Source organism: Bos indicus, chromosome 9 (genome assembly GCF_029378745.1).
Source record: "Bos indicus isolate NIAB-ARS_2022 breed Sahiwal x Tharparkar chromosome 9, NIAB-ARS_B.indTharparkar_mat_pri_1.0, whole genome shotgun sequence".
Lineage (NCBI taxonomy): Eukaryota > Metazoa > Chordata > Mammalia > Artiodactyla > Bovidae > Bos > Bos indicus.
This window is the reverse complement of record NC_091768.1, coordinates 50,434,175-50,445,146: the sequence shown is the minus strand read 5'-3', so window position 1 is coordinate 50,445,146 and position 10,972 is coordinate 50,434,175. Positions and strand designations below refer to the sequence as shown.

Genomic DNA, 10,972 nt, shown 5'->3' with positions numbered 1-10,972 from the left:
TACAATAAAGCCAAAGGGTAGAGAATTAAAAATCTTTGAAGTAGACCAAGGCTCAAAGGAATCAGCCAAGTAGACTTAAAGTAGTCACTTATTTCCCAAAACTGGTTTGTCGGCGAACAATAAAAGGAAGTAAAATTTATGGAGAAATTATACAGTGGATTTGTCACTTAAAATATCGTAACTGTCTCGAGGACAATACCCCATGCTGAGGATTAATGGTCCCGCCGGACCTTTGATTCACCAGCGCCTTTTCTTCGCCCTTGACAAATTGGATTTTTAGGAATGGGAAGGTCGCCTGGACCATTGTGCGCCAGCCATTCAGAGGCCTCGATTATGCAGGGGGCTGAGGGAACCACTCCATGTGACCCTCTCGGGTGGGACTCTGCAGCTGCTCCGCAGCGCAACTCTCTCACCAAACTCCGCGCCCTTCCGCTCGCGGTGCCAAAAGGCGCACGCCCAGATTGAAAAGGCGCAGTGCATGCCCGGCCGCGTCACTCTGCGGGTGCAGGACGCACGTCGGGGCGCAGCTCGCCCGCTCGCGCGCGGCTCCGGCTCTGTCACTCGTGCCCTGCCGAGGACGCCGCGCACCCGAGCGCCTGCCTGGGGGCGGCGGCAGCAATGCACGGAGCTGCCCGCGCTCCGGCCACCAGCGTGAGTGCCGACTGCTGCATCCCAGCCGGCCTGCGCCTCGGGCCGGTGCCCGGAACCTTCAAGCTGGGCAAGTACCTGTCAGATCGCAGGGAACCCGGGCCCAAGAAAAAGGTATTAGCCAGTCCGACCTCCGCTCTCTGCCGCTCGTTCGTCTCCCCTTCTTTCCAGCCTAGGAAAGGGGTGGATAGGGTTAGGGGAGGAAACGGGTGACTGAGCCGTTACCTGCCAATTCTGCCAGGTGGAAGGGGACTCCGATCATTTCCCACAAGTCGCGTTAACCAAGAGCTGGACTTGGGCCAGGCTAGGGGAGAAGATATGGCTGAGAGGGGACAGCCCCTGGGTGGGGTGCAGTAGGGTCTTTACGTGCTGGGACCACTAGGAACTCCCGATTTCCCCGGAGCGCTGGGGTCTCTGTCGCAGAGGCGCAACCCCCCCAACCCTCCTCCCCGCCCTATCCAGCCTCTCTTGGCAAACGTGCCTTTTCTCTTTTATACAACACACATGCGTTGAGGACTTTTTCTTTTTTTAATCTTCTGCCCTTCAATAAGCTAATTTGAGGCTTAAATTTAGCTTCAGATAATTTAATCTCATCGTCTCCGAAAATTTTATCCTTGGACACTCTTAGTTCCTAGAACCTCCCCAGGTGTTTCCTTCTGCGGATGTCTGCTTGTGGATTTGGGGCGGGTAGAGAGAGGATGCGCCAGGCAGTGACTCTGACGCCGGTTCCGAGGACCAGGAACGTCCACCCAGGGGTCACCTGGGCCCGGCGATTGTAGCCGGGCTCGGAGGGGCTAGGATCGCAGATGGGAGGCTTCAGGGTCAACCTGCCAGCTCCGACTTCCCAAACAGCGTCGCGACCCCTGACCTGAGAGGGGTACTAACAGGCTCCCGCCCGGCCGGCCGCCCTGAGGCGTCCCAGCGGGACGGTCGGTCAACTGCGACCGGGAATGAAGACAGAAGTCCGGTGACTTGGGGAGGGGGAACTGGGAAGAGGACCCGGGACTACAGCTTTCTTGAAGGGCGCTGCTCGGGGGCTCGCCGGCCGGACCAGTACCTGGTTCTTCTCGCAATCATCCTCTTCCCGGCGGAGTAAAGCCTAGCTCGTCGCCAACCACGCCTTCTGCTTTAAACGCGCTTTAATTGCTTTTAAATGACCAGTCAGCCCGCGGCCGCTTTGTTCAGACACTTTCGCCGCGGGGCTTGCAGGCATCTCCGCACTTGGGTGCGGTGCCGCGGGAATGAGGAGACACGAAAGGAGGCCCGGGATGCCCTGTGTCCAGGGATTGATTGTGAAACGTCTCTTGCCTGGCATCAGGACTGCTCTCAGTAGAGCTAGGGTCGGGGTGAGAAACTTCTGGGTACGAGGTGCGCCCAGGGTATATGTGACTCGCTCGGGCGGAATGCTTTCACTCGCGCTGTCAAGGTGGAACAAGACGGGGAACTGTTATACTAGCCAGCCTCCCCTTTTCCTCCCTCCCCCAAGCAAGGGTCCTAAGGACTTAACCCTCCTCCCAGCAGTGCACGGCGGTCTGGCCAAAGCGAACGCAACCATTCCTACGTCGGGTGGTGGGGGGATACCCTTTCCCTCCAGTTGCGGGTCTGGCCGTGGCACCGGGGAGAACGACCACTGCTTGTGTTGCAGGTGCGCATGGTGAGAGGGGAGCTGGTGGACGAGTCGGGGGGCTCCCCCCTGGAGTGGATAGGGTTAATCCGAGCAGCCAGGAACCCCCAGGAACAGACTCTGGAAGCTATTGCAGACTTACCCGGAGGACAGGTACTGTGGGCTCCCCCCCCCCCCCCCCCCCCCCCCGCCAATTCTATCTACCAAACTGTCACTGATGTTAAGAGCAAAGCACTTCAGCTAGAGGTCTCGTTTAAACATCCCAACAACCCTATAAGGTAGATACTATTATTTTCCCCATAATAGTTTTTCCAGCGTCACACAGCGTCGGGGCTGGGAATGCAGTCTTTCTTCTCAGTTGTTTTTTGACCAGTTACCCAGGAAATGACTGCAAGCTGTCCTGTTCCTTGCGTCCCAGATCTTCTATCGAGCACTGCGAGACGTCCAGCCAGGGGAGGAGCTGACCGTGTGGTATTCCAACTCCTTGGCGCAGTGGTTCGACATACCCATCATTGCTACTCCAACGCACGACGAGAAAGGTACCGCCGCTAAGAGAGCCCCCAGGGCCAGCGCGGGTGGGTGAGAGTCCAGTCCTCCTCCTCTGGTCTTTGGGCGGGGGGGGCGGGCAACCCTAGACCTGAAAGGCCTTTTTCTTGCTCTGTGTAAAACTGAATTCATACTCCCAGTCGGAATGGGCAGAGGCGACGTCACCACTACTGCCTTTAAATCAACAGTAAATGCTAACAGACCATAGTAATCTCGCTCTTGATGTCAGGGAAAAAATACTCATAAATTTCATGCGGGTCGTCCTTTCCGATAGCATATCCAAAGAGACAATTATTTACTTACTTAAGAATCCATAAAGATGCCTTAACATATTATAAGGGTAACTACATCATGAGCTCCAAAAAATGTAACTCAAACCTGGAATGCTTTTAGAAGGTGATGGGGATCTCTTCATCGGGTTTGGAGGAGAGTAATGTATTTCTACAGAGTTTTAGAAGCATTATGGTACTTACAGCTGGTCAGTTGGCAGGTACTGAGGCCCTTCCGTTTAAATGGTATTTATTCATTTCCCTCTCCCTACTTGAATCGAAACTGGGATGTATCCCAGTTTCTTCTCAGATTTATTTGATCCCTTCCAAAGCCCAGAGCGGATTCATGCAAATTAAGGTGCAGCAAGTAACTAAAGAAAGAAACAGTTTCAAACCTCCTCTAGGACACTGAGAAACACTTTCTGTGGAAAAAAGCTGGAAGGTGCTAAAATAGTTAAGATCTCCAGACTCCCTTTTATTGCACAATGCTTCTGTGATTTTCTTTTTTCTTCACCAGTTGTTTTAGTTTGTAATTTCTTCTAAAGACATAGTTATATTTAAAGTCAACATCACAGATGCTGTGAAATATTTTGACACATTCTCCTGAATCACCTGCTTAATCTCATTCCTTTAGAAACAGAGTTAAAGAACTTAATACAAGTGTGGGATTTAAGAAACACTTCATGAATAAGACAGAATGAAATTAATTCAAAATGATGAATCACTTCACTTCAGAGTATCCTTGTCCTCTGTAAATTAATTCTATTGATTTTGTGGGTAGACCTGTATGTACTGTTGCTGCTAAGTCTGCTGCTAAGTCGCTTCAGTTGTGTCCAACTCTGTGCGACTCCATAGATGGCAGCCCACCAGGCTCCCCCGTCCCTGGGATTCTCCAGGCAAGAACACTGGAGTGGGTTGCCATTTCCTTCTCCAATGCATGAAAGTGAAAAGTGAAAGTGAAGTCGCTCAGTCGTGTCCGATTCTTAGCGACCCCATGGACTGCAGCCCACCAAGCTCCTCAGTCCATGGGATTTTCCAGGCAAGAGTACTGGAGTGGGGGTGCCATCGCCTGTATGTACAGTATTCATAAAAGTTTCCCTAGATTTTTCCTTCTATCACATTATATTACATTCTCTTGTCAACTTCTTCCAGTAAGAGAGAAACATGACAAAAGCCCCATAGTGGAGAACTCTCAAATCTGTCACTATAGAACAATTCCAAGGACTACTGGCCTTTGGGGGCCAGGAATTTTTGCAAAGGACACCCTTTCTTAGACACTCTCAAATAGTACAAAAGCAATTTGTTTGAGTGGTGGCCCTCATGTTTTCATTTCAGTCAATAGAGCCTATAAACATCATATGGTCACAGATGTCAGAACAGACACCATTTCCCTTTTGGGGAATCTGTAGGTTATTTTGAACCCTGATTTCTCCAGCTTTCAGATGCTTGAAATCTTGATAACCTTGGAGATGCATCTGAGAGAGGAGGCAAAATCACTTACAAGGTGTGTTGATATGTTTGGCACAGGTTGGATTTCAGAATCAAGAGAACAGATCAACTCATTAGGATAAACTAAAAACACATAATGAAACAAAACATACATTGGCTTAAACCCTGAAAAGAGGAAGAAATAAGTAGAGATGGCTGCAATTCTTCCAATATTGGCTAACCCTAGTGGGTTTCAATTCCATAGTAAGATTAAGGAAAATACTGACTCTTTGTTTTAGGAACAGAGCTGAGTCACTTTGGGGTAGCCTCTGAAAACGCCCTCTTTAAAAAGGGGTGACGAGAGGGAGGTTCTGAACTTAGCAGAAAGGAGGTTACTTAAGATATTAAATCAACACACCCACCAAGAGAACTGAGAAAGTCTTCCCTCTCTATGAAGACTTATTTTACATGGCTGTTCAGTACAACAGACATGATTTTTATCATTGAAATCATTGGAATGACTTTTATCTGTCTTCCATAAACAATGAGGATAGGTCACATAGGCAAATCATCTTCCTTTCTCCGTTTTCTTTCTGCTGTACCTTAACTTCAGCTACAATAATCTGCTCCTTGAACTTCCACCTTAGTTATCTGGAAGGAAGGATGACTTGCTTTATCCAGATTCAGGAGTGAAATACATGAAGAGAGGCATATCTGAAAATTTCTCCCATTGTTGTTTCTGTAGTAATGTTTCAGAAGTTTAAGCTGCTGGTGTGCAAGGAGGAAAAATTTAACTTTCCCATTACATTTAATGAAACTGATGTTTACTTTGTACACTTTCTTGTGGCTCAACTAACTTCTTTCTTATGGACATCCTTCCCTTCAATCAACCAATTATTATCAATAATAATTGGTTATTAATAAACCAATAATCAATAATCCAAGTATTATCAATCAACCACAACATTTAAGAAGAAACCCCACTACAAGCTTGCTTTCTCGGAAGCGATATAACATGACGTTTTAAAGTGAAAATTAACTTCTACCATGTGATCAAAATCTGTTTCATACACATGTCTTTTGACTGTGTTCCCAGACCCTAGCAAAATTAAACAACTAATGTTAATAGTATTAAACACACAAGGTTTGATGCCAAAAGCATGTGTGTAGTCCCTGACAGAGAACCGTGTACTTTTCGAAAGCTGAGTATCTATATTATTCTCTCTCTCTCACACACACACACACACACGCACATACATTGATATTTTCCAAGAATTTTACTAAGCTTGGATTTGTGCAGCTATCTAAGAGTTAATTAATAACCAGGTGGAACAAATGACAAGACAATGCATATAATCCTTCTGTTTTTAGAATATGAAGACCTAAGACTTTTTCTTTTCTCCCATCAAATTAAATGGGGTTAAAGAGGAAATAAAGATGCAAATAATTTTGAAGAATAGCAAATCATAGTCCCGATGTGGTCCTTCAGTTGGTCACGCTCCAGGAAAATCTCAAGCAAAGTGTTTAAGACTGGGAGGCGTTGGGGAGGGTGGGTAGTGGACATAAAAGACATTGTTCTGTGAAAAGGAATGATTACATATGGCCCATACATACAGGATATTGTCTCGCCTGGTAATGAGGCGCTCACGACCATTAGATTGGCCTTTGTTCAGTTTATCCAAACTCCTTGACATACGCCACCTATTCTGCAAACACCAACAGATGGGCGCAGGCAAAGCACAGCCCCACACTTGATTTAAAGCAACAGCTGCTCTCGGCTCTTCCCCGGCTCTTTCAAGCCAGCCTCCCTGAGCACTGCCCTTCCAATGAAGATATGCTCGGATGGCCCGGAGAAAGTCTTCGTTGGAAAGGCCCAGGTCACACCTCTCGGTCTCTGAGTAGTCCCAGAGAATGCAGATGCTGACAAAGTTGGCCTTTTGGGGCTTCTCGGCGTCCTTGCTACAATGGGTCTACCGAACTCACTTATTCGCCGGTACCCAAGAAAACTTATGCTTCACCCCATACCTCTGGTCAAAACCTGGGCTCTGCCTTCGGCGCGCTGGCGCTTTCTTTCTCTCGCTTGTTTGCTTCTCACCGGGTCTCCTTTTCACTGTTTCTCGCCCAGGGGAGGAGCGCTACATTTGCTGGTACTGCTGGAGGACGTTTAGATATCCCAACAGCCTTAAAGCACATCTACGTTTCCACTGCGTGCTCAGCAGCGGCGGGGGCCGCGCCTACCTGCACCACGAGCACGCGGCTCGCCAAGGCGCTGCCCCGGCCGCGGATGGCCTTCGCCTTTCCCCGAAACCCCCGGCATCAGATTTCGCTGCGGCCGCCCCGGCGAGCACTCTTCGACCGCACCCGCAGGTCCCACCGGCCCCTCAGGCTTGCGGAGCGCGGGAGAGCATCAAGCGCGAGGCCTCCTCCGCGCCCTCCGCCACGTCACCGACCCTGGCCAAGTGGGGGCCGTCCAAGAAGGGAAAGGAGCAGCCGGACCGCGCTCTGGACATGAGTGGTCCCGCCCGAGGACACGGCCACTTCCTTGGCATCGTGGGCGGTTCCCCAGCGGGGGGCGGCGGCCTCGCTTTCTACCCGGGCGTGCGCTCGGCTTTCAAGCCTACTGGCTTGGCCAGGGCAGCCGCCGCCGCGCACGGCGACCCCTACCGGGACGAGGGCGGCGGCAAACCCGGGGCCGGCCTGGCTTTAAGCAGGCTGCTGGGTGGGGGACGGGCAGGCGGACACCCGAGAAGCGGGGAGAACCCGGCGGCTGGCGGCGCTGGCCACCACCATCACCACCATGCGCACCACCATCACCATCCCAAGTGCCTACTCGCGGGGGACCCGCCGCCGCCTCCTGGCCTGCCCTGCTCTGGCGCTCTGCGCGGCTTCCCTCTGCTCTCCGGGCCCCCGGAAGAGGCGTCCGCCTTCAAGCACGTGGAGCGCGCCCCGCCCGCCGCCGCCGACGTACCAGGAGTGCGTTATGCGCAGCTGCCCCCGGCAGCCGGGCTGCCCCTCGAGCGCTGCTCGCTGCCACCCCTCGACGCGGGCGGCCTCAAAGGCTACCCGGGTGGCGAGTGCAGCCACCTGCCGGCCGTCATGCCGGCCTTTACCGTCTACAACGGGGAGCTCCTGTACGGCTCACCAGCCGCCGCCGCTTATTACCCGCTCAAACTGCACTTCGGCGGGCTGCTCAAGTATCCGGAGTCCATCTCTTACTTCAGTGGGCCCGCGGCGGCGGCCGCTCTGAGCCCGGCCGAGCTGGGCTCCCTGGCTAGCATTGACCGAGAGATCGCCATGCACACGCAGCAGTTGTCGGAGATGGCAGCCGGGAAAGGCCGCAGCCGCCTGGACGCGGGGACGCTGCCCCCGGCCGTCGTGGCCGCTGGCGGCGCCGGGGGAGGCGGCAGCGGGGGCGGCAGCGGCGCGGGCAAGCCCAAGACGGGTCACCTGTGCCTCTACTGCGGCAAGCTGTACTCGCGCAAGTACGGGCTCAAGATCCACATGCGGACGCACACGGGCTACAAGCCGCTCAAGTGCAAAGTGTGCCTGCGGCCCTTCGGCGACCCCAGCAATCTCAACAAGCACATCCGGCTGCATGCCGAGGGCAACACGCCATACCGCTGCGAGTTCTGCGGCAAGGTGCTGGTGCGCCGCCGGGACCTGGAGCGCCACGTCAAGTCTCGCCACCCCGGCCAGAACCTGCTCCCCAAGGCGTCCGACGGCCCGGGCGCCGAGCCTCACTATCCCCCGGAGCCGGGAGAGCCCAAGAGCGACAACGACAGCGACGTGGACGTCTGCTTCACCGACGACCAGAGCGACCCCGAGGCCGGGGGCGGTGGCGAGCGCGACTAGTAACGTGTCTTTCAGGGAAGGCGGGGAGTGTGGGGGCGTGGACAGAGAGAAGAGGGGCTTCTGCTGTGGGAGAAGAGGAGCTGCTGGTGGTGAGAAAGACCCGGCGGACAAAACCGGTTTGGTTTTGGTCGCCCGCCAGATTTGGAACAGTGAGCGGTCCCAGGTCAGAAGCTGAAAGTCTGAGCAAAGGTTTAGAGGCGTCTTAAAGAAATTTTGCCTTTCGAGCATCCCCAGGGCGGCGGGTTCCAGCACACTCCAGGCCCCTGAGCACCGCGAATAGGCTACCCTTTCGCCAACCCAGGTGGTTGGCTCTCCAGGTTTAAGATCACATGAATGGGAAGCCACAGCGCCCTCGAGGGCGTCGATTTTAACTGCCGCGTATTTTTAAATTGTTCTTTTTTTGTGAAGAAAATTGTGCCTTTTGAAACGACGTTTTTTTGTGTGTATTTTACATTAGCATTTCACTGCATAGGCAAAATAGTAGCCGCAATTCGGTAGATGTGACATCCAAACACTTGTTTCCATTTCATCTGTTCTCGTGTCAAAGACTCCGCCTTGACGCAATGAATATATAGTGGTAGCAGGTGTACAAATTGGTCAAGTTGCAATTATTTATAAGAGAATGATGACAAATGTAAAATATCTAAAGCATGAGTCTTGAGAGCACGCAATATATAATTTTAAAGAAAATGCCCTATTTGGTAGAGAACAAATGTGATGTATGTTGTTTTATAATGAATGATGTAAAGTGGATTCAGTATTTTGGTCTTGGTTCCAGTTTGTGCAATCTTTAATAAAAATAAAGATTAAAAACAAGAGTTTGTTCACTTGGCAGGTTCAGCAGATCTTTTAATGAAATAATTTAATTTGAAAGTGGTTTTTGAGGCGACTCCATAATACAATAAATCAGGGGACATGAATACTTTGATTATTCATGAAATAAATTATAAGTACTGTTATAATAGGGAAACATCATTTTCAATACGTGCATTTCACAGGCTCCCAGATAGCAGGCAAAATAATTGTTTGCTGAAACCATTGTTAATCATGCTGTGTTTTCATCTTTATGGAAAGAAGCTAATGACCTTCAAGAAAAAACACACCCACACACAATATTCCTCATCAAAAAGAACTGTGCAACCTTAGAATCACTATTTTTTGTTATGTACCATTTTGACAGAACCTCAAAAGCAAAAAAAGGAAACTTGAATAGTGCTTTTTATGATTCGTACATTTTCATATTCATTCAACAAATATTAAAGAAGGATCTATTTTATTGGAAGGGCTGATCTATTTGTTTTATGTAGGTTCCCAGGTTCCCCCTATCCGAAGTACATCTTTCAACAATCTCCTGCTGTCTGAATGGGTCCCATTTTACAGAAGAGGAAATAATACTCTTCAAGGTCACTACTGGGAGGCCCATAATTAGGCAAACTTGGAGCAGTGACTTTATTTATGGTTATACAAAATTAATGCTAACTAATGGAAGGATATCATAAAGAATATAATTTTGTGGGCTAAAACTGGAAAACACCTTCTCCCCTACCTCCCATTCCTTTCTCCACATGCTCTCTGGGGTTTCACTGCAGTTATGTAGGAAGAGGAGGATTAGTCACACCCCTTGGCTAAGGGTAGGTACCCTAAGAGCCCCGGTCTGCAGCGCTCCTCCCTGAGATTGGCAGGAAAATTCTAGTGGGTCACCAAAGGGTCTTGGATATGACCTTGATGATTTAACTCAGTTAAAAATGTGCTTTATTTTCTGCATCCTAGTACTTTGGCAGTCTTCAACCTGCAGTCTTCCATTTGGGAACGCAGCCTCAATCACTGGGTGGCTGGCAGGGACTTTTTCTAACCCATCACAGCAGGAGGCATGGCTGGGAGATGAAGGGCATATAAGTTCTGCGCGTTGTGATCAGCAAAAAAAAATTCTTCTATGGGAAAATTTATGCTTCGAATTACAAGCTTTTTTTTAGTGTCAGCTGGGCTTCCCTGATAGCTCAGTTGGTAAAGAATCTGCCTGCAATGCAGGAAACCCTGGTTCAATCCCTGGGTCAAAAAGATCCGCTGGAGAAGGGATAGGCTACCCACTCCAATATTCTTGGGCTTCCCTTATGGCTCAGATGGTATAGAATCTGCCACAATGTGGGAGACCTGGGTTCAATCCCTGGGTTGGGAAGATCCCCTGGAGAAGGGAAAGGCTACCCACTCCAGTATTCTGGCCTAGAGAATGCCATAGTCTGTATAGTCCATGAGGTCACAGAGTCAGACACACTGAACTTTCACTTAAGTGTCAGCTTAAGTGACTTTCACTTAAGTGATTTTCACTTAAGTTTCACACTATCTCACTTAAGTGTCAGCTGACCTGAAAATGTTTTGCTTTGTAAAAGAAAGCCCAAAGAGGAACCAAAAAAATGCGTGGATTAACATTTACATATGGTGGCAATGATACTACTATTTATTAAGGATTCTTATGCTATTTGCAAATTCTTTCTTTTCTGCAGAGCTACCAGGTTTAGTGATGGCCCTGCCACACAGAACTGGAAGTGAACCCAAGCATCTGCTAGTTCATCTGCTTATCACTGCCTACTTGGTGGTCCTGCCCTCT

General features: G+C 50.2%; 1 protein-coding gene across 1 annotated transcript; it reads left to right on the top strand.

Moving 5' to 3' along the window:
* Positions 1–618: 618 nt before the first annotated feature.
* Positions 619–8,367, top strand: PRDM13 (PR/SET domain 13). Its single transcript, XM_019967013.2, has 4 exons — positions 619–762; positions 2,294–2,425; positions 2,691–2,811; positions 6,641–8,367. Exons 1-4 carry the CDS (start codon positions 619–621, stop codon positions 8,365–8,367), a joined length of 2,124 nt encoding a protein of 707 aa, XP_019822572.2.
* Positions 8,368–10,972: the final 2,605 nt, after the last annotated feature.